Genomic DNA, 26,964 nt, shown 5'->3' with positions numbered 1-26,964 from the left:
TTTATTTTTCTTCCATTTTCATTCGAAAAAAAAAATACTTGCAAAATTTCTGTAAAAAATATCTCAATAGAGTAAATTGTTTAGAAAAATTGAATTCTATTGATGTTATCTGTAAAACATTTTCCGTTGAAAATTTCTGAGTTTTTCTATGAAATTTTTTCGGACGTGCCCCCCCCCCAATTCTGTACCTTCTCGTAGCTGCGATATTCTAGAGAAGGTTATGTGCATGTGATGTTTTATATCAATCCACCGAGGGGAAAAATACCTTTGTACATTACAGAAGAGTGTGTTATTAATCGTTTGCAGTATCTCAATTTGTTGTACAATAAAGAAGAATGTAAGTTCAGTGGGAAATTTCAATATTTGTTGGAGGACTCTCCCTACGATAACATTGGACATTTCACACTCAGGTTAGTCCAGAAGATTGAGAAGCTGATGAGTAAAAACGAAACATTTGTTAATTTCATTTTTTTGTCAATCAATCAATTAATCACAATAATAATCAGACAGACATGACAGATTGGTTTATATTCTGGGATAATTAGTAATTCTTCAACAATGACCGAATTTGAATGAAATTATGGTCGTTGGACTTATCTTCAAAGAAGCTACAATTTTTGTAAGGGTGAATAATTGAGTTCCCTATGGCGATTTCAGCACCGATTCACGCAGCATCAAGGCCTTCGCTGATATTGAAAAAATTTTTGTGCCATCGAATTTGCCCCAAAAATGCTGAAACTTTTGTCTGAAGCATTTTTTGATTAGAGCACCACTTACCAAGATATTTGACTGTGACTTTCAGGGATAGCCATATTCATGAATCATAATTACCTTTAAATTTTTAATTATTTTAGTAATCATCAATTCGAATATTCACATTTTGAACTATTTTATTAATCAATAATTTAGGTATTAGGAAGATTGCTGATTATTTGGACAATTGGTAATCCCTTTTAAGAAATTAGAATTATTTGCTTAATTTACTTAAAATTGATAGTCCCATATTATCAAATATTTAATTCATCATCAATCGCCAATTTAAATTATTAATTAATTAGTGTATTCATACTATTTTTATATTTTGATGAGAATATTTAAACCTTTATCAATGCAAGTCGCAAATTCCTTTAATATTGATAAAATTGAATATTGATGGTCATCCCTCGTGACTTTGAATTTACGGTACCCTGTGTATCATCGACTGATAAAACTCATGGCAGTCAAAAAGGATAATTTAATTTGAAATGCGATAAATGAACATTTATTGAATTAAAAAGTCCCCATGTTACTCCAATGATTATCTCCTCCTTATATATCATCCAGACTATTAGTATCAACAACCCCAGAATCATGGAACCACTGGTTGACACGGGAGCGTCTCCTCCTCCGACACCGTCTGAATCATTTATTACCGCGACAACTCCACAGATTATTCCGAAATATTCTGCGACGTTCAAAGAATTATGATCGTCATGAAGCAGCATGCATCAAGCTATCATTAATAACACTGTCGGCGCATTTTCTGCGGCCCGATGTATTCAGGCACATCATCTCGGATGAGCATACAACAGGCTGTGATTTATTCCCTTTCAAAGGTGACTTGAATTATCGTGCATAGTCGAAAATTTTGTCGTCTCGTATGTCATGTTTTATGGCGTCATTTCGTGTTTTCAATCACTCACAAGAAAATTTCGTAGCAAAATCTAGGGAATTCAATAGAAAGTTCTGTTGAATTTCTATTAGTTTTTGCTTTTTTTAAGTTTTTCTATTGAGATATTTTCTATAGAAATTCCTTAACATGAATTTTACAAATTTTTTCGACTCTATTTTTCTTCTCTTTTTTTTTATTAAAAAATCAAACAAAGTTGGAAAATTTGAGCCGAGGAATTTCTATAGAAATTATCTCAACAGAATAAATTGAATAGAAGAATCGACTTCTATTAATTTTTTCTACACAATATTTTCAATTAAACATTCTCATTGAAAAATGCAGAATGTTTTAATAGAATCGGTCAAAAACTAATAGAAATTTCAACAGAAATCCCACAGAATGTTCTAGTGAATTCGCTCGATTTCTGAATATAATTTTTCATACGTGACTGAATAGGAATTCTCATGGAATGATTCCATAGAATAAAATAAATCCATTCATCTCATCATATTATCATTAACTTCAGCAATTACCCCCAATTATTTTGCAGTTATATTTACCGCGGTACCTGATCTAGTCAAAGAAAGAAAATTGCAGCTCGAACGAGGCTATTGCGTCGTCCACTGCTCAATGTGGAAAATAGTCCTGGAGTCATTATTCCACCGTCTGATCCAACTTGAGTACAATATTTACAAGACTGATATGCAAAACACCGTGAGAATGGATTCACGACTTCAGCTGATGAGCCAGAGACTAACAAAGTCAATATTGACGCCGAAAATCGAGTCGAATGCAAACATCACAGCTTTGAATATTGATAACGAGGCGAGAAAATTTCCTCCTTGCATGAGGCACTTGCACTTGGTTCTCAGGAAAAAGCATCGACTGAGTCACTACGCGCGGTTTTATTACAGTCTATTTTTGAAGGACTGCGGCATGAATTTGGATAACTCCATTGCATACTGGAGGGATGAGTACTCTAAGCCACATACTTGTGAGAGTGGCTGCACTCACAAGTGGCAGGAGAGCGAGAAAAAATTTATTTACAGCATTCGACATCTGTATGGACTGGAAGGGGCTAGGGTTAATTACGGTTCACCTAATTGCCAGACGATATTCGTGAGTTCTCGGGCTTTATTTACACTCCTCGAATCATTATAATTCTGCACATTTTTTGTTTACATGCACTTCGAGTGGACTTAATCATTCTGTTTCAATCAGTTGGTCAGGAATGATTTGTAATTTATCTTTTTCAGAATGCTGACCCTGGACCGAGGTACGAAGGCGGTTGCCCTTTCAAGATTCTAGATAATGAGCAGTTGAAGGATGTTTTTAATTCTTGTCTGATTGACGACGATATTCAACGGGAATTGATCAAATTGAAGGGCGAAAATGCAGGCGCTGCCTGTGGATTATTCCTGCAGGCGACTAATGATGATAAGAGTCATGTCGTTGTTCAGAGTCCACTAGAGTATTATATTCACGTTAACAAACATATATGAAAAAATTTTACAGGAAAATCGAGAAAGTTGCAGGAATTTAAAAAGAACTTCGATAGAATTTCTCAAGGGAAATGCTAGATTTTTTCAATAAATGTTTTCATGTATGGAGAAGACTGATTGTTGCCACCCCTCAGAAAAATTATTATAATAGTTTAAATAAATAATTAATTTATCTATTTCTTTGCGAATTTGTCTAGACCCTCTTTTACCACCTCGTGAGTCACTCCATTTTTAACTAGAATTGAAAGCACCCCAGCTTCTGTCAGATCGCGAATGTTTCTGTGCTCGTCGTCGAAGAATATCATGTCCTCGAAGTCGACTCCGGAGGCTTTGCGGATCCTGAAAAATCGAAGAATGAAGAATTTTCTTTCGAAAAATAGAAATAACTGAAGAAGAAATTTATCTCACTCACTTGTTGAAGTGAGACACTTTGCATCCAGGATATATCTCCTTGTACTTGAAGTACTTCTCCCATCCGAATAGATTTAACAGTTGGAAGGCTCCTTTTATCTCCGAAGTTCGAGATGCCACTCCAAGCTCGTATCCCTCATCGTGTAATTTTTTTAGTACATCAGGCACCTGCTCGTAGTAGCGGATATTTTGTCCGTGGGCATCGACTATTGCATTATTCTTCCTGCATCAAAATTCATTGAAATCACGTGCAAAAAAATTTCATGGAAAAATCCAGAGAATTCGCTGGAAAATTCTGTTGGATTTCTATTGAACTTTAGAATTCGGTTGCTCTACACAACTTATTCTATTCAGATATTTATTGTAGAATTTTTTTCCTTTTGATTTTATTCAATGAAAGTGAACGAAAAATAGAGTGGAAAAAACTTACGCCGAAAATTTATGTCGAAGAATTCATATCGAAAATTTCTCAATGAAAAAAATTGTATAGAAAAATGAAATTCTAGTGATTTTTCTATAAAATAGTTTCTATTGCAAATAAGATATAAAGAAAATGCACAGTAAAATTGAAAATTTTCAACAGAAATTCAATACAATTTTCCAACGAATTCGCTAGATTTTTTTATGAAGTTTTTTCGTGCATGATGACCTTGCAGAAAAATTCAACACATAAACAATTAAGTATTATGTTATCTTTACCCTTTTTTGAATGGAGGAGTGACATGAGTGTCCACCCAGAATGGCCACAAAGTGTAATCTGCAAATATAAAAATTAGAAATTATAAATGAATGCCTCCAATTTTTAGAAAAAAATTACAATAGTAGAATTGTGCTGAGTGATTTCATCTATTCTCTAACCTAAATCAAATACTAATAACTTCGGCTTCTTCTCGGACATTTTTCAATTTTTTATTTGACACTTGTGGAAATATTGGGGAACGTAAATAAAAACAATGACGCGTCGACATTCACATTGTCTTGATGGACCAGAATGCACTGAGGCTATTTTCATATGTTCACATCTGACGCATGATGATCGAGGGAAATCGGACTTTTCCGGGGCACAGCGAAAACGGAGGCACGTGGACGGAACATTTCAAATGGCGCGATGACGGATGTCCGCTGCTATACGTATTAGTGTAGAGGCTTCATAAAAAATGAAATATCTTTTGGAGTTAATCTTGTTCGTCAAGCATTGGATAAACTATTAAATATTAAATATATTTTTTCAATATATTTTAATATATAATATATTTTTCAAAAAATATCAAAATATTCTATTTTCCTTTTTTCCCAAAATATTTTTATACCTATTTATTAAATTCTAGTTGATAGTAATATATAAACATTCATCTTTCATCGAAATCACGGTTTTTCATATGAAAGGTAAACATTGAGGTTTAAAGTAGTATAAATATAACTTGAATTTTGAAGATTGGAATCTAGAAAGAATTTCAAGAAACGGAAATAAATAAAAATTTTATGCCTAATATGAAAATTATTGTTAGTGTCAAAATGTTGTGATAAAGAATAATGGTAATTGAAGAAAGAATTAGATGGATCAATTTCTTACATTCATTAAAGTCAGAATTCCCAAGAACAACGATCAGTGATGAATAATTTTTTTTATTTTAGAATTTATTTTCCCTTGTTAAACTCAACGACTCAACTAGTTTCTTCTTACTACTTCAATTGATAAAACTTGGACCTTCCACTCTTTTCAAAATCGGTAAAGGGAATTGCCGATCAGAATGGGGAAAAATGGATCTTCAGTCGTGAGTGATTGGTCATTAACCGATTAATTTTTTTTTTCTCATTCTAAAATTTGTTTTTTCTGAATAATTTTCGATGAAAATGCCCGAGAGACTAATACGCAACATAATTACCAGAATTCAAAAGTAATTTTTGCGACTATTTCTCTCCACACATCACCCTCTACTCATACCATTTTTTCGATTATCATTATTGTCGTGGCAAGGACAAAAGTTGCTGCTCCGCGACTTCGGAAAATAACTCGCGTATCAGATCGAAGCTTCCAGAACATTGCGTTGTAAAACACATTTTTCATTTTTATAGAGTATATAAACTCAGGTATGTCCGGTAAAACTCCATTTTCCGCCGACTGCTTCAAATCGTCGAACCGAAGATGAAGAGAATCATTTTGATTTTGATTTGGTGCTTCTGCGAGTACAATAATTGCATTGGGTATCCGGAAGAAGAAGCCGTCGAGTATCACGGAGGGGCGAAGGGTAGCAGCGGTACATTAATTTTCTTAATCACCACCGCAACCCCCTATTTATTCTTGTTGATCCACTGTTATCTGTTTAAACAACATCAGCTCCCGAGATCACCAAACTGAAAATTGTCAGAGGTACAGTCAAAATTGAAGCTGAAAATGTATGGCGAGTGAAGGTAGAACTCGAGGACGAATCGAGTCTGGAGTTGAAATGCAGACAAACCGATGGAATACTGATAAATGACGATACTCCTGTATGGCTTGCTAAACGTGCGAACAGATTTGATGAAATCATCTACACACGTATGGATTCGGTAAGAATTTTTTACGATTGGCCCCAGGTTTTTCATAGATAATGTTTATAATGTTCCCCAGCTATTGAAAAAAAATCTCACAGCTGTACTACTCAGTTTAGGAAATGAACTTTTCCTTATTCATTAATAATGAAATACGGACTCGATTTTCCCATCGTATGAGAAACCGGTTCTTACGATGTTCTTTAAGAATGAATCCTTGGTAGATTGATAAATTCTGCATACGGTGAATTGTTTGTAAAATTTTATAGTAGTTTCTGCGATATTTAACATAAAAAAATGGAAATTTCGGAAAATTATTTCTTATTTGTTTCAAAAAATTAATTAACAAATAATTTCTTATTTTATTCAAACAGTTATCGTTGTCTGCATCAACACCATATGGAATAGAAAAACTTAATAACTTATGAGAATGCAATAAATTGAGTCAGTTAAATTTTTTTCCGAAAATTCATAGGAACTAACTTTGGGATATACCTTAAGGGGAGATGGAACCCCTTTGTCTAGATCAAATCTTAGAATTGTGTTTTCTCCTACAATTATTAATTTCTATCTACGAAATTACTTTATCGACTCGATTATCGCATTGTTGAGTCAATGAAGTAGTTTAATGAATAAAAAATAATAATTGCAGGAGAAAACACAATTCTAAAGATTCATATAAACGCCGTTTCTTCTTAACCCATTGGACCACGTCACGGTACCCCACTCCTCCTTCCCTTGAACTAGTGTGCGTGCGCCGTCATGCCTCTCTTACGGCGCACCAATACCCAGACGGAGCCCCCACTTCCCTCACATCGATACTTCTCGTAAACTCCGTGCCGCAATGGATTAAAGTAGCGTAAGCATAGCTTTAATTTCGAAGATTAGAATCCGAAATTAATTCTAAACGAAAGTTAATACGAATAGAAATATTCTGGTTGACGTTGTGGCCAATCGTCGGTCTAGTATTATTGATAAAAATTAATGTCACGGTGCAAAAATAACGCATCGATTGGTTTTCCTCTAAAAAACTACATTATCCAATTTTGAAAAAGTATTAGTAATCAGGTAGAGAAATTTGTCATGCCTCAGGTCCTTAGGAACCTGGGGCCATTCAAATTCTGTCAGAACTTCGACAGGAAAGTCGCCGTCACGCTATTTCATGATCAGAAAAGAGCCGTAAGTATTTGCATCTTCTGATTTCTTCATTGATGATCTTGTGCACTTACATCGCATCATCTTAAATTTAGGAAATATTCATTGCAGACGTGCACGGGCTGAACGCCACTCGTGACTTGCCTGATGATAGTCTTTATATTTTAAATTTACTAAGTAGGTAGATAGATGGATGCAATTTATTATTTCACTCAGATTGAAAAGACCCCTTAAGGGAAAACCCAACTAAGAGATAACTTTTACATAAATTTAGGAGCAAAAAAAATCTTGCCACAAAAACTCCTCAGAAGATTGCGGCAAATCAGGCCATTTTTATGATAATAATGGATAGTTTTCTGTATAACTCATTCGTTGAGTTGTGTTTCAAAATCTATTTAGTTAACAAGATCTTTGCAGTCTGACAAACTCGAATGAGTTATTCGAACATCTCATTAACTTTGAGATTGAAAAGAATGGACTTGATCCTGGGAATGTTTTTTCTATGAGTGTTGTAATGATTGACACATTCTTAGAAGAACTGAGATCACAAAAATCCATACACGACATCGAAAAAGACCATTTGCGCAGTGATCCAGTACCAACAACTGTTTACCCTCAGTTGTTAATTCAACTGGAGGCAGGCGATGCACGGTAAATATTGTAGAATTAAGGGTCTCATGAATGTCTTTGAAATAGTATATTGTGCATCAAGGGCGGAAAGTCATGTTTTCCCGCCCGAGGTGCACATGCTATTTTTTAACCCATCTGCAATGGAAAGTTCATATTTTGCTCTTTGATGAGCGGGAGGACAGTGAGTACTTTCCACCCGAGGGCGAAAAGTCAAGATTTTCCGCCCAAGTAACTTTCCACCCTAGGGCGGAAAGTGCTCACTTTCCTCCCGCTCATCAGGGAGGGAAGTATGAACTTTCCGTGCAGAGGTCTGAAAATAGTATATTTCTAACCTAGGGAGGGAAAATAAAGGATCCTCAGCCGCCAGTGAAATAACCAGCCGAGCCGAAGGCGAGGTTGGTAAGCACGCGGCTGAGGGTCCTTTATTTTACCTCCCGTGGTTAGAACGCGATTTTCCGTCTCGGCGTAGGCGTAAAGTCAGAGTTCCCTCCCGCGAAGCGGGAGAGAAATGTACGACGTTGCCCCTACGCCGTGAAGAAAAATAATATTCTCACCACGGGAAGTAAAGTAAAGGAGAATGGTAAGCACGTGGGCATGACTCCTTTATTTTACCTCCCTAGGTGAGAAATATACTATTTCGATACTAGTGCGTAAAGTGAAATTTTACGCACAAGTGCGCAAAATCCCACATTCCACAAGTCGCGATGAAAAATAGGGTTTGATACTCGTAGGAAGTGTTCGTTCACCCTTGGGAGGGTGGCACTACACATGTCCCGCGGGTCGAAAATATTATATTTCGTAACGAGCGCCGAAATGTGTTTTTTGGCTTGTGGGAGGTTTATAGCACGAGCCGAAGGCGAGTGATATAATCCCACGAGCCGAAGGTGAGTGATATAATCCCACGAGCCAAAAAACACTTTTCCCAAGAGTATTGAACGATATTTTTCATCACAATGTGTGGAAAAGGGACGTTTTAGGCACGCGAAGCGTGTCTAAATAGTTACTTTTTTGCACAGCTTGATTAAAAAACTTTTACGCACTCGTATCGAAATATACTATTTCTCTCCTAGTGAAGGCAAAGAGAACTTTTTTTCGATTTTTTAAAATCAAAACACGATTACCAGTACCAATGAATAATGACTTCATTAAAAGAATTGGAGATGAAATAAATGAGAGCAAATTAAAAAGACACGAGATATAAGAATAGCGGAATAGAAAGAGACGATCGTACATGAAAATAGTTGAGAGGGAGGAAAAAGAACAAATAAGAAAAAATATCTAGATCACGACGAGACTACATTTTTACTCTACATCAATGTTGTTAAACATTTTACAGGGAAAACCTGCAGCTAGCTTTAATGCGTATGCTATCATATTGGAATGCCGTAGACATGCTGTACAGTCATTTCAAACAGCCCCGAATAAAGCTCAATATTGCGGGGCTCATAGTACCTGCGGTGAATTTCAATTCTCTATTGATTACTATTGTGGGGGAAAGTTGATAAATAGTTCATCAAGTCAATGATTTCAGGATAGTTTCAGTGCGCCGTGGATCGCAAAAGCCAAACAGTCGGACCATCATGAGCACATAAATGATAAAAGAGCGATCATTGAATTAGGAGAACATTTTCACCGCTACGCCCATATATTCTCCGATGATAAACACGACTTCATGATCAGTTTTATATCGTGAGCAACATTACTGTGAAAAACAAAAAAAACTTGACAAATTTGAATCGAGGAATTTATATAAAAAACATCTCAATTGAACAGGTCGTAGGGGAGAGTCGGGCAAAATGGGACGTTTCGTGATTTTCTCTAGTTGTCAATATCTTACTTATAAATGAAGATATTCACTATTCGAAAAGATCTCAACATGTCCCATTTTGCCCGACCCTCCCCTATCGAATAATGAAATTTTTAAGATTTTTTCTAGAAAAAAAAAATTGTTTTTTAGAATACTTTATATAGAAAATTTTCAGTTGGAGATTAATATTGAAAAACAACACATAAATCAGTTGCCGAATCTTTTAAATAAAATCGGCCAAAAACTAATGGACAGAAAAAAATCCAATCGAATTCTCTAGTGATTTCGCTAGGTTTTTCATTTTGCATCTCTAGGGATAATACATCACCATTTTTATCAAATTCCAGGGAACAGTTTGATGACGATCCTAGCGTTTTGGGTAGATAAAATTTACTTATGAATATAATGATATTCTTCGAAAAAATTGATCATCATTTTCTTGAAATTCCAGGTATATCATGTGTAAATTCTCATTGCAACAGTAGAAAATGTCGGGTTGCTGTAATTAGAAATTACTTGGATTTGTACCTCGCCGGTGCTCACCAGCTCACGCATCTGTAAATATAAACTATTAATTTTCGCAAATTGACACACGATGTTAACTCCTATGTGTAGGCTTTCAGCCCATTCCGATGATTTGCTAACAGACTGCAAAAGCAAAGAGATTATGTCCGATCTTCTGGGCGAGAGTAGTGGAAAGCGCGAGTGGTCTAGCTGCTCTCACGATTTATTGCAGAATTTTTTCAAGTGAATTCGCCTAACATATCGAATACTGCATCCTCACTAATTATGAGCACTCGACGTTATCATTTGCCTATTTCAGGAAGAGGAGAAGCGAATGCCTTGACAACTGCCCTCGAACGAACCCGGATTGCGGAAATAATCCGAAGCCTGTGCAAATAGCGAGCACTCCCAAAATTTCTTGTGTGCGTCATCCTGCAGAAATATGTAAAAAGACTCAGTGGATAATGTTCTCTGGAGTAAGTAGTGTCCTAGAACGAAAAACATGCAGTGAAAATTATGTGACAAAATGTAATTCTGATGCGAAATGCCCTGTCGGGAATTTTTACTTGAAATTCAACTTTAAGTGTATTTCTCTTGCTGTTTATTTATTTTATTTTTGTTTAGTTATTTTTTCTTTAGAAACTATTGAATTGAATTTGAGCCTTTTTAAAGCCCGTAAAGCGAATAAAGTAGTACACGTGAAGATCAACAAATTGCAAGTAAAAACGCAGGGAAAAAATTCATAGAAAAACCTAGCGAATTCAAAAAAAAAAATCTACTGAATTTATATTTGACTTCTATTGAAGAATTCTGCAACTTTACTTTGTGTCTTTTGTAGAATATATCTAATAGAAACTATTTGATAGAAAATATCAGAGGAATTTCATCTGTTTATAAAACTTTCTCTATTGAAACATTTTCTATAGGAATTCTTGTACATGAATTTTTCAAGTTATTTCCACTCTATCTTTCTCCTCTCTCCATTAAAAAAGTCAAACAAAGAAACGTGAAAAATTTCAGCCGAACGATTTCTATAGAAAATAACTTAATAGAATAAGTTGTATTGAACAATCTAATTTCATTGATTTTTTCAAAGGAATGTTTTCAATTGAGCATTTATATTGAAGAAACGCGCAGATAAGCTGCGGAATTTTTAATAGCGTCCGCTAAAAAATAATTTAAAAGAACTAATAAAAGAGCTCAATAGAAATAGAATATAATTTTCTATTGAATTCCTTAGGTTTAAACGTGAAATGCGTTGAAAGATGAGAAACATTTGAAAAGCTACTAGTGAATTTCCGTCGGAAATTTTTCCGAAATTTTCGAAATAAAAATGTTTGACAGCCTCAAATACTGCGCTCTGATTGGCTGAAATCCGAGTGAGAAAAATCATCTATGAAATTTTTTCGTCCGTGTTCACGTGATTTCCATTCTATTTCAAAGTTTCCAAAAATTCCGTCACTGATGCTCATAATTATTTCAGCACATATCATGTGACAGAGGTATCACATGCCATCGCAGCAAGAAATTGGACCATATGTGTGCGAAACCTTCATTATCTCGTAATAAAAGCAAACTTTGTAAAACATCCTCTCCTAAGCATATTGTACCGGCTGAAGACGGGACGTTATGCGGTTTTCCGTCCAATGGCCCAATTTCGGTGAGTTTCCTTCATTCAGGTACTATTGTACGACTTCAGTTGTCTACATCAGGTTATTTACAGGCATGCTATGCCGGTGAGTGCGTTCCAATTTCTTCGGACATTCCTCGATGTCCCGAGGGTAATTAGCTCGTGAGATTTTGTGGGAGGAGTGAATTTATGAAATATCTGCTATTAACGGTACTGTTGTGTAATATGATGAGATCAGAGGAAAGAAAAGGTTTGATTTTCAGGAGAAGATTTGATTGTCACTGATATTTAGGGACATGTTCCTGTTTTTCAGAAATCTATCGACAATTATTAGTGATTATGTCACTAAAAATTGATGACAGAGTCACTGCATTTCAGCATTTCGCACTCGTTGAATTTTACAATCCCAAAAGCCTAATAACTGGGGAAATTTATTGAAATTTCAGTCACAGTGGCGTCTGAAGTCTCGATGTTGTGAGTTTGAATTCAATTTCAAATGAAAACATTCATAAAATTTCTCCTCAGTCTTGAAAACTCAAGAAAATTGGGTTTTTCATGTTAAACAATCATTGATTTTTAAAATTGAACATTACATATAATTCAATTTTCAATAGATTGAGAATTCAGAAACGTTGTTACCTGAATTCTCCAAATTTTCAATATTTTTCAGTGCCGTATGAACCTGCTAATCGAGAATTACTTAAATATTAAAGAAATTAACTGATTCGTTAAGAAATATACAGGAATTTCATATAACTTTGCCTTTAAAAATTTCAAGCTTTTCCATTTGAAATTTCAAGAATAATTTTCTAACCGTGCATGCCCTTGAAAATGAAAACTTTTTTCTCTCTGTGGTATTTAATTTTTTGGAGTGCCTCAATGCAAGTTTTTCTACCGCTTGTGTAGACGGAAAACTAAAAGTATATAGAAAAACATTCTTTAGAAAAATCCCAATGCTGACACTGGAAATTTTGCCGAGCGAATTTTACCGTTCTGACGTAAACTCTTTCCGTATTTATCCAAAATTCTCCTGTGCACTGGAATTTTTCTAAAAATTTGCTCTCCGTTTAGAATCGAGGCAATTAAATGTTCTATTCTACCTGTCATATCTGCAGATGAAAATAAAATATGAATGTCTGCAAAAAAAAGTCTTGCAGTTCCAATTTTCCTGTTCCATCAAATCGTAAACAAATAATTTAAACCCCAGTCTCGTCATCAAATGCGACCCTGCGACTCTAGTCACCTCCGCGGGGATTCCCCGGCTTATTATTTAGGCTCTAGCGTTGCCGAATTCATTCTACACTCCCCGGGCGCGTTTAGCGAGGTTCCGGCAACGTCGCGTGATGGACAATTTCATTTTACATGGGAAAAAATGATTCATCTGTTCGAAATAATTTGTTTTCTTCAGGAATTTTGGGAAATGTTTTCTAAAAAACTACTATAATTTTTTAGACACTTCTCTTGACAAAGTCAAATTCTTTTGAATTTTTCGGTTAGCCAGTAAATTGTAATTTTTAAAAAACGACTCGCGGCGGGGATTCCCTCATATAGTGACCAATCTAGGGTTGCGGAGCAGCAAAATTTTCCCTCAATCACCCGAGAACCCCAATAGCAGTTAAAACAAAACTTTTATTAAAAACAATCGGATAATATGCGACAAATACATTGCACGACAGATCAAAGTAAATGTATATGTGCTTATATATCACTCGTTGAAGAAGAATTTCTCATCAATACACTTCTATTCGTTGTTTCCAATAATAATGGCTTTCCACACTCCCATATAATTTCCATTCTACACTCATATTCATTTATAATCGGCGTAACTCTAAATTTTCATATTTTTTTTTCTCGTCATCTGCATTGATCCCGGCTATTACGCATAGAGTATATACAAATATTTCATAACAATGATACATATGTATTTGATATAACGCAACCATTACACAGCGGTCTATTGTACAATCAAAAATTATTCGTTATGTGTGAATGATATATTCGAGTCTTTGACATTCAGAACAAAGGATAAATTTGTTCATCCTTGTTAAAATTAAATTACAGCCTAGTTATTGCAAACATTTAAAATGATATAGTACACGTATCACGAGTTAGTGGTGATTCGTAGGATTTTGGCATTTATAGGTAATTATTTTCTCCTCTTAGTAACACAGCTACTAGATATGTAAAATCAATTTCCTTGATCATTCTAATTATGTCAAACTTAACTTCATTCACGTTTTTTTTAGATTTGTTCATTTATCTTTTGGTATTCTATTTCGTTAATCACTAAACATCGGTGCAATAATATTCATTCAACAGATTTCATTCGCAATGCATTCTACATTATTACGTTAAAATGCATCAATTATCTCAGATATTTAGTTCCCTCATTTGAAACCGTCCAACTGATTGTTCAATTCGCGATTTTATCGAACGTTTATATTTCGTTATTTCGTCATTCGTTCATTAGTTCAACAAGTAGGTGCATAACCGAGATTTTTTCTCTGGAGGAATAGTGTTATTTCACGGAATGTCGGTCTCGAATTTTCGTCGCGACGCCAACACTCGAGCATCAGATCGTAAATATCTTTACTCGATGTTGTTGGTTTTGGTAAATACTCGAATAATAATTTAATTTCGTGATCATTCTTGGTCAGAGTGCTGCATCGCGTGTTGTCTTGATGATGTTGTTGAAGATTGTCGATGACTTCTTCGTCAGTCAAATGCTCGTAAGGCACGTGACGACCCAAATTGAGGATTTCCCAGAGGGTCACTGCGAATGCCCAGACGTCGCTTTTTGTCGTGTATTTTCGCTGCGGAGGATGGGAAAGGTGATAAAGTCATTCATGGGTAATCGATTGAAATTATCTTTGTAATGAATTATCTTACTAGGAAGACACACTCCCAAGCCATCCATCGAATAGGAAGAAGAGCACCATCACTGACTTTGTAATAATCACTAGCGTAGAGTTCATTGTCCGTTCCAAAATCTGATATTTTTATGTGATAAGCCTTGCCCACCAGACAATTTCTACAAACAAATGAGAACATCAGCTCCACACGTCCGAAAAAAATTCAGGAAAAAACCTGGCTAATTCGATGGAAAATTCTAATGGATTTCTATTGAACTTTGCTATTCCTTTACTTTCATTAACTTTATGTGAGGTAATTAAATAATTAACCATTAGGTTTGATTAACTGTTATTTTTTTTCAATCTTTAAAAAGAACTAATTAACAAATTAAAAAATTCTGAGACACACGGACTCGAACTCGAGTTTTCCGTTATTGAATTTTCTATTAATTTTTGGCTGATTCTGTTGAAAAATTTGACAGCTTATCTACGCGTTTCTTTTTCAAGAGAAATCTTGACTGAAAAAAATTCTATAGAAAAAATTTGCTGAAGTCGATTTTTCTATATAATTCATTCGATCGAGATAATTTCTATGGAAATTTTATCAGCTCTAATTTTCTTCAAGTTTTTTGTTTGATTTGTTGAATGAAAAAAGAAGAAAAATAGAGTAAAAAGACGAAATTCTACGGATCTTGTCTAAAAAATGCTTTTTATTGAACATTTCCTATTAACCTTTCGTTACTCGTGTGAAACTGCCCGACGTGGTTACTCGCATTGCAGCGCCGCGCCGTAATGTAAATTTGAGCGCGTCGTTGCTACAATTCATTCGGAGCATGGACCTGCTGATCTTCCGGCAGTCCCGGAAGCCACAAGTGTGGCAACGCCGTGTGAAATATTTCCCTGACACGATCAGTCGCCGCACGGCCCCGTATTTTTTATTTCCAGTTAAAATAGGAATGAATTTTCTCTAATCAATGGCTTTAGCCATAATTAGAAATGCCAGAATATACTTTTAGATAAAATCAGTGAGGCATACAATTTTTGTCATATTTTTTAATGAATTTTTTTGGAAGTTATACTCAAAAATATAATTTCACGGCGCGGTGCCATGGACGCGAGCAACGAAGGATTAAAACGCACAGTAAACCTCCGGAATTCCGTCAACAGAATTGTCCAAACCCCAATAGAATTTTCAATATAACTTTTAAATCAATTTAATAGAAATGAAACAGAATTTCCTATCGAATTAACAATATTTTTCCTGAAATTTTTTCGTGCGTCCACTCGGGACTACGCCAGTCCCATTCATAAATTACGGATGCACCCACCTCGTAGCCAAATCTCGATGTACAAAATTTAGATTCTCAAGGTATCTCATACCCGATGCAATTTGTGCAGCCATGTAGATGAGACAATTAAAACTCAATGTCTTAACGCCAATGGGCATTGGATGAGCATCCTCAACAGTGATATGGGTTTTCAAAAATTGAGAGAGATCTCCATGCTCAAGATACTCCATTACAACGCAATAAGGCTCCTCACGACAACAAACACCAAGTACCCTCGCTATATTAACATCCTCGAGTGCAGCGAGTATTCGAACATCTCGCTGAAAGTCCAATCTACAGAGGATAAACGAATGAATAATTGATAATTCAGAAGTGAATGAAAATACACTTGACTCACTTTTCTTTTTCACTCGCTTCAGGGAGTAAAAATTTAACTGCTACGAGCCTCTTTCCCAGGGTAGTAATGCTCGTACCATAATCTGGAATTCCCTCAGCCTCAGCCACGTATATCTGAAATTTTGCAATTCAATTAACATAGTACGTGCACTCAGTGGAGAAAAAAAATATTGATTTTAATAATAGAATATCCAATTTCAAACTGCACCGTTCCAAATGCACCCTCAGCCAGTTTGGACAGCATACGGAGTCGATGCCGAGAGAACAGGGGCACCGTTGACTGCTCCAGTCGTCTCTTAAGAGCCGTGAGAACCTCCTGTTGGGTCGGTGACTGAAACACCGAGCCAATAAACAAAATAGGGTAAAAACAAGTGGAAAAAGTCAATGAATAAAAATTACCTTTTTATCGTCTAGCCGACTATTCCGGGAGGAGCCTTTTGAAAATATACTCTCCTGGTCGCTGCCACTACTGGAAATTGAACTCGAGACTATTTCGTGGGTGGTGTAGACACCTGACTCGCAGTTTAAAAGTGGAATTTTTGTACTGTTCATCTCTGGCACTGAAAACGGGTTTTCAGAGTTATTGGGTTTTTTTGCTTTGGGAGTCTCGGTAATCGAATTGGGGTGCGCAAATTTTGGGCTTTTGTGACAAATGTCGAATTGTACGTGAAGGAGATCAAGACAATTTTTGGTTGATTTTTCACTGAAATTCCGGGGAATCTCTTCATTGGAAAATACATATTTCAGCGATTTGATGGAAAAAATCGAAGGAGACTGGCAATTTTAGCAACATTATTCACCGAAAATGAAGACAAATTGTCAATCCTGGTGAATGCAGCCCTGAATTTTGAATTAGTTGAAGATTTAGCTCGTTTTTGAACTAAATATTCATGTTTGATTGAACATTCAAGTTTGTTATTAAATTTCTCTTCATTATATTCAAATCTATATGCAATGGTAAACATTTTTGGCTGAAATTTCGGGCACATTTTCTGGAAATTTTCATCACATTTTAGCTCCACTGGAATTTCCAGGAATTTCGGCATTAAAATACAATTATTCTAAATTATATTCTTGAATTTTCATTAAATTGAAAATTCATCGTGATTCGACCCCGAATATTTTTACTTATTTCACTGAAAATTCAAATCAGTTGAATAGTTTTCATTTTTCATTGAAATCTGAAATTTCATGATTGTTTCCCTTCACATCTCATTAAATGTCGTTTTTTTTCCCGAATTAAATAGATTTTTTCCATTTTTTGAAACCCATTCAATTAAAGAGGCTGTCAAAATGAAAAAAACTCACCTGCAGTATAATTAACAGCATTCGACGCCATATTATTAAGCATCATATCCTTCATCTCCATAATAATAGTACTGTAACTATAATACGGCGCATACTTAAGTGCCTGATACGGCTCCTGATAATCATCTAATTTAACAATATCCACATGTCGATTGTCAAGCTCATGAGCCAGTGTCGGAACATTCCCAGTTGGATACCTACCCGAAAACAACGAAAAATCCCACATTTAACTAAACCAAACAGAGAGGGGGGGAAAAAAATAATAAACGTTGCCATGAAGTGGTCCAAGCTGTGTAAACATCCCTCACCTCTCATCGTCTTCAAGTGTATATGGTATAAGTGCAGCGCCCTTTTCCACTGTAGCGCACGTTGAGCCAAGGTGGGATGGCACTTTAACAGCCATTGGACTGGCAAAACATTTGCGCTGACGATGACGAGTTACTATGAAAAATATTGCAACTGCCAGTAAGAGAATTACCGCTGTTAGTACACCAATTACAACAGCCATGTATGTGGGATCATCCTGCTTTGCGGTAAACACCGGAGCTTCATTCTGAGCCCCTCCGGGCTTACCGTTGGGCATTACGTCGCTCGAGAGAGATCCCTCAGTCGTCAGGAACTCCTCCGCGGTGAAATTTCCATGGGCAATGTCTTGAAAAAAACAATTCATTCAGAACAAAGGGTGAACTTGTTTCTTCTTGTTTAAGGCCCGGGTGGATTAGCTCTCGAACGTTATCTCGACTGTTTTTCCATCTTCGTAATGTAAAATATAGCGCAATTTTCATTGGATTTTACATCACGCAGGAGTCCCTAAAAATTATGATTGTACGATGAAAAGGTAGAAAAAAATCTGAACATTTTCGAAGAGCGTTTTTAATAAAGATTAAGAAATAAGTCCGATAGAGAGGAAATAGTGAATAGATCATTTATCGTGGTAAATGACGACCTAACACCCATTAGATACATCAAATTATTAATTTGCAATTTCCTCCCTATTGGATTTATCTCCCAATATTATTCAAAAATGCTCTTTGAAAATGTTCAGTTTTTTCAACGTTTTTTGATTGTACGATCACAATTTTTGGAGACTCCAGGGCTATGTAAAACTGAATAGCAATTGGAGATCATTTCGGATTATTAACATAAAAAAAACAACCAACATCATGTTTGAAAGATAATCCACCCGGGCCTTAAATTAAATTACAGCCTAGATTTGGTGATTCGGCCGAGTGGCGCATCACTAGATGATTATTTTTTTATTTGAAGAATGAAGCTATTAAAAATGTCAAATCAATTTCTTTGATCGTCCCAGTTATGTTATACTTCTTTCACGATTATTTATTCATTTTCCTTTTGTTATTCTATTCCCAGTAAACATCTGACCGTTGATAATACGTAGAATAGACGTGACGATGGTAGAAAAGACGTATATGGTCGAAATTTAGACGTTTATGATAGGTATTTTATGTCACACCGTACGATAAGTCAAATTTAAAGCACGCTGCGCTTCAACGAATGTAACAGACCTCGCCTTCCGCTCGGCCTGCAAACTTCACATTCGTGGAAAATGAAATTCATGCCCTTGTGGTCTAATATACTATTATACTAGGTGTCTAAAAATCGTCTTCTTCACATGAATTCAAGTAATATGAAAATGGTATAGGCATCGACGCCAATTACTCCGGAGAAGACGTACATAATTCGTGGGTTCAATTCGTTAATCACTAAAGACTTATGCAATACAGACATCAATGATATAAAAATCATATGATTATTTATTTATGATATTTGTTCGGGTGTGTATTCGGTCTATAGATTTCATTCACAATGCATTCTGAATTATTGCGTAAAAATGCATCCATTTTATCAAATATTAGTTCCCTCAATCGTAAAAAATATCATATATCAATATAATATCTAATATCAAAATTAAATATCAAATTACAATAACTTCCCTGCCAGGGAAGTTAATATTTAGTTCCCTCAACCGTAAAAAAAATTTAAATGACTTGATTTATTGCATTCTCATAAGTTATTGAGTTTTTCTATCCTCATATGTTATTGATGAAGGCAACAATAACTGTTTGAATCTAATAAGAAATAATTTCATGAAATTTCCACTTTTTAGAGTTGAATATCGCAGAAACTATGTACTATAAAATTTTACAAGAATGGATTATTAAATTTTTGTCAATAGCTGGGGAATATTGAAGATAATATCTATGAAAAACATGGGTACAACGGTAAGAAAACCCTGTTTTCTACTGATATACCTTAACCAGTAGGTGCACAACCGAGGTTTTTTTCCTATACCAAAAGTGTTATTACACGAAATGTCGAGCTTGCATTTTCGTCCCGACGGCAACATAAAATCTCAATCGAGCATAAAGCCGTAAAAATCGTAAATAAAAGCGTGAATGTCTTTACTCCATATCCTCGGTTTTAGTAAGTACTCAGAGAATATTTCAATTTCGTGATTATCATCGGTCAGAGTGTTAGATCGCAAAGCGTCTTGACGATGTTCACGGAGTGAAAAATTCAGTAAAAACTACCTGACAAAAAACGCAAAAATTACGTTTCGAAACGTAATCCGCGAGCGAAGTAAAATTTAGTAAAGAGTGTGGGTCGGAACTGAAATTGTACGAAGCGCCACGTAAATTCTACGATTTGTTCCGTAGAAATTAACCACCCGTCTTATGACTCACTGCTGTGGAGACAACAAGTCGTTCCGTAATTTTCCCCCAACGATTGGGAAATTTTACGGAACGGAACGTAGAAATAACTCACCAGCTTCATAAAAATTGTTGAATGTTTAAGAATTTTTTATGTTTGAGGCATCATAAGTCGGGTAGTTTCTGTAAGATTTTACTTCTTCGGGAAAAATTACGTGACAATTTCGTACTGTATTTGGTGATGAATCTGAGAATTCACTGAACGGTTGAGATTTCCTCTCTTCCATTCCTATAAAAATGGCCGGAAAACGATTTTCCATTGCGGATTACGTGAATTGTTCCGTAATTTTTACTGAATATTTCTCTTCGTGTCGTTGAAGATCGTCAATGATTTGATCGTCAGTCAAGTGCTCGTAAGGCACGTGACGACCCAAATTCAGGATCCTCCACAGGGTCAGGGCGTGTATTTTCATTTCATTAGAAAATTCAGTAGTTCATTTGAGAGAGAAAAATCGTTGGGTGATAGCGGAATGGAGAGATGAGTATCTCGAGAATGAACAGAAAACGGAGATTCACTAGGTCATTCGAATTCTAGGGAAATCATCGATCGATGGAGATATAAATAAACCGTTTTTTTTCTCGACGGCCTCTTGAAACATTGAAAATGTTAATTCACCCTTTAGGAAATTTGTGTTCGCCCGGTTCTCGAGAGAATCACGGACCTTAAAAATATTGTGAGCCCTGCTGGAATTGAGGATTTTACGGGCTTTCTTGTTACTCCATATATCATTTATGATTCACTCCCCTCTCCCTCGGGAATAATTCAATTTTTCTAAGGGCATAAAAACGCGTGCGTTATTCGCCGTAATTTTCTAGTCGTTATCATGAGCGTCACTGTGTAATTACGTACGCGATAGTATCTTTTCTCACCTGAGTCAAATATTATTTCACTCAGCATGATCCATTTTGATGAAAAGTAGAGCTGTAATTTCACGAATTTTCCAACTCGATGATGTAGCTTTATCGTTATATTCCGTGATGTCTCGAATATTTTATCCTCCATGTAGTTGTAGATTATGGGCTCACCCATGAAGAATGTCCCTCCAATACTGAAAGACACTTCGACCTGCGAGAATACCTGAAATAGTCATACCATAAAAACCCGACAAATTCCAATCCTCTTTAAATATTTCACGTGGAGAAAAAATTGAGGAAAAATTATTCAAGACTCAAGTATATTGTTAGAAAATCACTCTCGAAACTTCAAGCAAAAAAACACTTGAAATTTTTAACGACATTGTTGGAACGAAATTGAAATATCATGAACTGTTGACTAGTAATTTTTAGGAAAAAGACATTGAATTCGATTTATGAAAAAAAATCCTGAAATCTCAGTTGAAGTTTGAATCAATTGAAAATTTGGGAACTTTTTACCAGAATTTTTCTGATTCAATTTTTTTATACATTTCAATTATTATTGTTGTTAAAACACATGTTAACTCAGTTTTATGCGAAAATTTCTATCAAACTCTGAATTACCTGGACATCCCTGCTGAACTGATTATTACAATACAAATGAACAGCCGCAAATTCTCGAATTTTATCGAATTCAAATTTGATCTCAATGGGTTGATTACTTCTAGTGTCATTTCTCCAGGCAACCCAGCCCCTGCTCCTAGCCGAGTCATAATACCCCATTTTGAAATTATCAGGGCCAATTTTTCCATCAACTAATTGTCCCAACCCGTGTCTCAACTCTCCGTCCCAGTAACCATCGTAAGTGGCGTCGAAAAACTCCCATTCGTTTCCCCTCTTGTCCCCTTGAGGCATCGAGTAAGCAACAATTCCATCTGCATTAGGTAGCAAACAAAGTGGAACGATCAATTAATCACAATGGGATCATGGAGGAAAAATATCATTGTGTACCAGTATTTAAATTATGGGATATTAATGACAGAAAGGGGAGGCCTTACCGTGCCAATAGCACCCATAAATCTCCACCCGCATGCATACGGTACGTCTATGATTACTGTACGGCAGGAAGCGTATCTTGCTCGCCCACAACGGTGGATCCAAGTCGTGTTTTGTCTCCGAGTATGTGTTTGTGTTGCCCTTCATGATCTGATAAATTGAAATTCATATTGTCACTTCATTTTTTTTTCATCTGATGATTTTTCTCCTCATTTTTTTATGTGATAAATTAAAATTCATATTGACATTTCAACTTTTTTTTCGTCTGATGATTTTTTGTAAATTTTTTTATGGTAATGGAAATTCATATTGTCATTTCATATTTTCGTTTGTGTTCAATTCGATATTTGACGATTGAAAGCGAGATTTTCAATTTCTGCATAATTTATACGTCGAAATCTCAAACGGGAGTTTTTTTAGGGTAAAAAGGAGTTGCAAGTTAATTTTTTTTAATTGAAGGGTAATTTTTTAAATAAAAAAATTAATACAGTGGGGGCTGAGTCGTTGACTTGTTTCTCTTTCTCGCTATAAAACTAAAACTTATGGTATTTATCATTCTGCAGTGAGAAAATTGTGTAGAAAAAGGGGTTTATTGCTTATGGGAAATAAATGCGTCGATCCATTTATTCGTCGATTAAATATTGCTCGGGATTTCTTATCGTTTATAGTTTGAGGATTTGTTTTTCTTCTTTTTAGGGGTGAATTAAATGATACTGTAACAATTGTAATTGCTGTTTCATCATTGAATATTATGTTTAACGCACGTCGTAGAAAGTTCTCAGCTCTTTCAGTGGTTTTACATCCGTTATCATCCACGGTTTTTTTTTCATCTACCCTTAAACGTGAGAAAGCAAAAGCGGGCTCCAATTTTGTAAAATTTACATAGAACGACATTACGATCGCGTCGACCATATTTTTCTCTTGGCTCTCAGCAAAGAGCGATTACGAACTGACGACTAAAAGCAGCATTATTGAATTGTGCATGATTTACATGTCCAACTATCGAAACGAAAATACTTTTTTACAGTAACAAGCAGTCACTGGAAATGAAGAATGACAGAAATTTGGTGCTTCTTTCGCTTGAGCTTAAATTACAAATGATTAGTTTATTTTTTACTTCAGCGCTGTACAATACGTTCTATTCTTCGCGGTAAAATAATTCTGGAGCTTGTACTATTTTCCACTCAACCAGAGTTTTAAAAAATTCAACGGTCTACTCTGAACTCCGTTCAATTAAATATCCCCATGCACGAAAAACTTTAATAGAAAAACCTAGCGAATTCGTTAGAAAATTCTATTAAATTTCTATTGAACTTTCCACTAGTTTTTGGTCGATTCTATTGAAACGTTGAACAGAAAATATTCAACAGAAAAGGTCAATAGAATTCGATTTTTCTATATAACTTATTTTCTTCAGATCTAGAATTTCTGTACAATTTTCTCGGCTCAAATTTTCCAAGTTTTTTTCATTCTACTTTTCTCTCCTTCTCATCCAGAAAATCAAACAATAAAGCTGAGAAAATTTGAGCCGAAGAAAATCTATAAAAAATATTTCAATAGAATAAGTTGCGCAAAAAAATGAATTCTTTTGACGTTTTCAAAATCTTTTTTTGACAAAAACAAATAGAAAAGTTCAATAGAAATCCAATAGAATTGTCCAGCGAATGCGCTCGGTTTTTCTATCAAATTTTTTCATCCGTGCTGTTATCTTTTTCCCCTATCCATTAGCGTTGAGTCAAGCCAAAAGAAAAAGAAATCTCAACAATTCATTTTCCGCTCCTAGACAAATCCCCGCCGCACAAAAAAAATTATCACCCCTAAAACCGGAGACAAAATCACTCTGACAAACCCGAGGTTCTTAAAAGGGTCGCCACTATAAATTAAAGTAATAAGCGAATGGAAAGTCAAATGAGGGGGGGCCGAGGGAGCCTATACGAGTGATTGATGTGGTAGAATGGATTTTCGTGAAATTTGATAAGGCTTTTTACCTCATTCCCTTTGATGTCACGATAACGGACCCATTTACCAAGACGTGGCCTCCAATACTCCAGCAAGTAACCCTCTGCGTATTCAACCCCCACCCCATTACCAAAACGTCCTTGAGTATTTGTACCAGTGATCATGTGAACCGAATGCAAATCGATTTCAAGCCACTCGCGTGGTTCACTCGTTATTTCGCCTTTTGGACACCATGCGCCGCCATTATTTTCCGTCCTGAGTCTGTTTGTAATTAAAAATCCATTAATCATCGTTGCCCCGGACTGATGGGACTCTTAATCCCCTTCGATTCCCATTAATCCCCCCCATCCCCTCACCAACATTTACCTTGCCTGACGCGGACCGACATTTCCACTCTCGAAACTCGAGCTTGCGGTAATATCTTCGTCCACAATAGCGCCAGATTCCATGCCAAGTGGTGCGATACATTGCGCTGCAATAAATCACAATTTAAACCACTCGAATCTCCCCCCCTGATCCACGAAAAACGACAAATTAAGAGAAATCGAAAAGAATAATCACTTACATAGATCAACACCACTGGTGATCGAGACAATTCCCAGTAGAAATAAAAAAACCCCCGTTATCCTCATCATAGCACCAAAAAACGGGCCCAAACCCACTCGTCCGTCGAAGCCCTACACATCTACAAAAACAAATACAACAGCATTAAAATCCCCATCAATCGCGCGTCATCCCCGTCGCCCCTTGCCCCATGCAACACTCATAAATTGAATATAAATTAAAATCAATAAATTCGCCCCATTAAACAGTCCCACGATGCTCATCCCTTTAAAAATACAGTCTCCCGCATTAAAAATCGATACCGAGTTTTTCGCGCAACCCTTCGAGCCTTTGTATCACTTATTTATGATGAATTCAGTAGTAATTCCCTTGCACCCTCAGCCCTAAAACTGAATGATCGAGCGAGCTGTCCCCATTGTCACAGGTCAGGGTCTGAATTTAATCTGTCAAATCTCACGTACAACAGCTAATGTGCAGTATCATCGGGAATTTCTATTATCACAGTAACAGAATTAATAAAATCGATTAAATTGGTGGGAGAGTTGCATGCCCCACGCGTCCCCGCGACAAACTGAGATATCGGATCCAGTAGCGCCATTCCATCGTCAACCAACCCCTGTCTTCGCTGCTCTCCTCCCTCTCTCACCTATTACCCCCGGGAGGTAGGAGGGTACATGCATAATCCTTTGAGGGAAAACTCCACAGACGCCACCATGACCTGTGTGGCGACACGAAGTACTCGGGCACCCGCCACCCCCACACCCCCGCCCCACCCGCCCTGGGCTGGTTGATTTTTTTTTCACTCGTTGTTTACCTTTTAGGCATTTTACTCCTTTAATCGCCATTCCCCCTGCCTTTATCTGTCCCATCTAGGGGCTTTTTTGCATCGCGATTTTTTTGCGAAATCCATTTCTGTCGGCTTTGTGCGGGAGAGGGTATTGAATTAAATTGTCCATAAATAAATAACTCTTTGTGATAGTCAATATATAATTTATGGTACATTTATATACAGGCGGTTTTCAGTTTTCGTCGCTCGGGTATACATAAATTACATTCGTAGTTTTTTCTTCTTATTCTTTTTCTTTTTGTTGTTTTTTATGTACATGAAATAAATAACGAGGGTTTCTTTGAATCGATTATCCGACAGTGACGGCCCCGTCGATAAAAAATAAGAGAATAATTAATACAGTGGGTACTGAGCCATTGACTTGTTTCTCTTTCTCGTTATAAAACTAAAACTTATGGTATTTATCATTCTGCGGTAAGAAAATTGGGTAGGAGAGGGGGTTTATTAGTTATGGGAAATAAATGCATTCATTCGTCGATTAAATAGTCCTAGGTTTCTTATCGTTTATAGTTTGAGGATTTTTTTTTCTTCTTTTTAGGGGGAATTAAATGATACTGTAACAATTGTAATTGCTGGTTCATCGTTGAATATTATGGTTAAACGCACGTTGTAGAAAATTTTCAGCTCTTTCAGTAGTTTTACATTCGTTATCATCAACGGTTTTTTTTCATCTACCCTTAAACGTGAGAAAGCAAAAGCAGGCTCTAATTTTGTAAAATTTACATAGAACGACATTAAGATCGCATCGAACATATTTTTCCCTCGTCTCTCAGCAAAAAGCGATTACGAACTGACGACTAAAAGCAACATTATTGAATTTTGCATAATTTACATGTCCAACTATCGAAACGAAAGTACTTTTTTACAGTAACAAGCAGTCACTAGAAATGAGGAATGACAGAAATTTTGTGCGTCTTTCGCTTGAGATTAAATTGCAAATGATTGCTTTTTTTTACTTCAGCGCTGTGCAGTGTGTTCTAGTACTCGTGATAAAATAATTCTGAAACAGGTACAATTTTACACTTAACCAGAGCTCCCGTAAATTTAATAGTCTACTTTAAACTCGTTTTAATTCAATATCGAGAATGTTTAAAAAAATTTTACGGATAAAATTTTCTATGATCGTCCAGTACGCATTATTCTCTTTTAAATGGATAAAAATTGACAGACATACCGATCATTTTTATCTCAATTCTCGATATTCAACTTGATAACTGAGGGATACAAAATTATGCTGTGAAAATTGTTAAAATTGTTATTGGAATTACACGTATCATCCTAATG

At 35.9% G+C, this 26,964-nt stretch overlaps 4 protein-coding genes across 6 annotated transcripts; 2 read left to right on the top strand and 2 right to left on the bottom strand.

Moving 5' to 3' along the window:
- The first annotated feature begins 34 nt into the window (after positions 1-34).
- LOC107047960 (DNA primase large subunit) lies at positions 35-3,329 on the top strand. Its single transcript, XM_015270896.1, has 4 exons — positions 35-410; positions 1,324-1,595; positions 2,202-2,770; positions 2,908-3,329. The coding sequence occupies exons 1-4, from the start codon at positions 232-234 to the stop codon at positions 3,151-3,153; spliced, it is 1,266 nt and encodes a 421-aa protein (XP_015126382.1). The 5' UTR covers positions 35-231; the 3' UTR covers positions 3,154-3,329.
- On the bottom strand, positions 2,768-4,651 carry LOC107047961 (magnesium-dependent phosphatase 1). Its single transcript, XM_015270897.2, has 4 exons — positions 4,423-4,651; positions 4,264-4,321; positions 3,566-3,787; positions 2,768-3,492 (listed from the first exon to the last, which is right to left on the bottom strand). Exons 1-4 carry the CDS (start codon positions 4,460-4,462, stop codon positions 3,327-3,329), a joined length of 486 nt encoding a protein of 161 aa, XP_015126383.1. The 5' UTR covers positions 4,463-4,651; the 3' UTR covers positions 2,768-3,326.
- Positions 4,652-5,681: 1,030 nt separating this feature from the next.
- LOC107046929 lies at positions 5,682-12,323 on the top strand. The gene is made up of 13 exons (XM_015269655.1): positions 5,682-5,822; positions 5,903-6,114; positions 7,189-7,275; positions 7,347-7,428; positions 7,785-7,902; positions 9,218-9,338; positions 9,413-9,570; positions 10,036-10,067; positions 10,140-10,245; positions 10,304-10,435; positions 10,512-10,668; positions 11,676-11,852; positions 11,916-12,323. The coding sequence occupies exons 1-13, from the start codon at positions 5,711-5,713 to the stop codon at positions 11,979-11,981; spliced, it is 1,560 nt and encodes a 519-aa protein (XP_015125141.1). The 5' UTR covers positions 5,682-5,710; the 3' UTR covers positions 11,982-12,323.
- Positions 12,324-13,431: 1,108 nt separating this feature from the next.
- LOC107047748 (discoidin domain-containing receptor 2) lies at positions 13,432-25,391 on the bottom strand. 3 transcript variants are annotated; one of them, XM_015270586.1, is made up of 15 exons: positions 25,295-25,391; positions 24,835-24,954; positions 24,636-24,741; positions 24,299-24,530; positions 22,313-22,460; positions 21,879-22,189; positions 21,270-21,477; positions 17,976-18,318; positions 17,668-17,864; positions 16,759-16,919; positions 16,568-16,690; positions 16,361-16,473; positions 16,003-16,296; positions 14,712-14,853; positions 13,432-14,635 (listed from the first exon to the last, which is right to left on the bottom strand). In XM_015270586.1, the coding sequence occupies exons 2-15, from the start codon at positions 24,902-24,904 to the stop codon at positions 14,294-14,296; spliced, it is 2,790 nt and encodes a 929-aa protein (XP_015126072.1). In that variant the 5' UTR covers positions 24,905-24,954; positions 25,295-25,391; the 3' UTR covers positions 13,432-14,293. The 3 variants fall into 3 exon arrangements, with proteins under 3 accessions (XP_015126072.1, XP_015126064.1, XP_015126080.1); XM_015270578.1 differs by having other exon boundaries at positions 24,835-25,391; XM_015270594.1 differs by having other exon boundaries at positions 16,568-16,675; positions 24,835-25,391.
- Positions 25,392-26,964: the final 1,573 nt, after the last annotated feature.

This window comes from Diachasma alloeum, unplaced genomic scaffold (assembly GCF_001412515.2).
Source record: "Diachasma alloeum isolate Michigan unplaced genomic scaffold, Dall2.0 Dall_scaffold_00183, whole genome shotgun sequence".
In the NCBI taxonomy this organism is placed as follows: domain Eukaryota; kingdom Metazoa; phylum Arthropoda; class Insecta; order Hymenoptera; family Braconidae; genus Diachasma; species Diachasma alloeum.
This window is presented reverse-complemented; position numbering and strand designations above follow the sequence as displayed.

What these genes read in the sequence shown, in the direction of transcription:
- LOC107047960 (XM_015270896.1), top strand. Translation starts at nt 232, where the DNA reads ATGTTTTATATCAATCCACCGAGGGGAAAAATACCTTTGTACATTACA. An exon ending in TGATTTATTCCCTTTCAAAG is followed by an intron (nt 1,596 to 2,201) that starts GTGACTTGAATT and finishes ATTATTTTGCAG; the next exon opens with TTATATTTACCGCGGTACCT. An exon ending in CTAATTGCCAGACGATATTC is followed by an intron (nt 2,771 to 2,907) that starts GTGAGTTCTCGG and finishes TATCTTTTTCAG; the next exon opens with AATGCTGACCCTGGACCGAG.
- LOC107046929 (XM_015269655.1), top strand. Translation starts at nt 5,711, where the DNA reads ATGAAGAGAATCATTTTGATTTTGATTTGGTGCTTCTGCGAGTACAAT. An exon ending in CTGGAGGCAGGCGATGCACG is followed by an intron (nt 7,903 to 9,217) that starts GTAAATATTGTA and finishes AACATTTTACAG; the next exon opens with GGAAAACCTGCAGCTAGCTT. An exon ending in CGTCCAATGGCCCAATTTCG is followed by an intron (nt 11,853 to 11,915) that starts GTGAGTTTCCTT and finishes GGTTATTTACAG; the next exon opens with GCATGCTATGCCGGTGAGTG.
- LOC107047748 (XM_015270578.1), bottom strand. Translation starts at nt 24,904, where the DNA reads ATGATGAGGATAACGGGGGTTTTTTTATTTCTACTGGGAATTGTCTCG. An exon ending in GTGACATCAAAGGGAATGAG is followed by an intron (nt 22,461 to 24,298) that starts GTAAAAAGCCTT and finishes TCAATTTATCAG; the next exon opens with ATCATGAAGGGCAACACAAA. An exon ending in GAAGCGAGTGAAAAAGAAAA is followed by an intron (nt 16,297 to 16,360) that starts GTGAGTCAAGTG and finishes TATCCTCTGTAG; the next exon opens with ATTGGACTTTCAGCGAGATG.
- LOC107047961 (XM_015270897.2), bottom strand. Translation starts at nt 4,462, where the DNA reads ATGTCCGAGAAGAAGCCGAAGTTATTAGTATTTGATTTAG. An exon ending in GTTATTAGTATTTGATTTAG is followed by an intron (nt 4,322 to 4,422) that starts GTTAGAGAATAG and finishes TTATATTTGCAG; the next exon opens with ATTACACTTTGTGGCCATTC. An exon ending in AAAGTGTCTCACTTCAACAA is followed by an intron (nt 3,493 to 3,565) that starts GTGAGTGAGATA and finishes TCGATTTTTCAG; the next exon opens with GATCCGCAAAGCCTCCGGAG.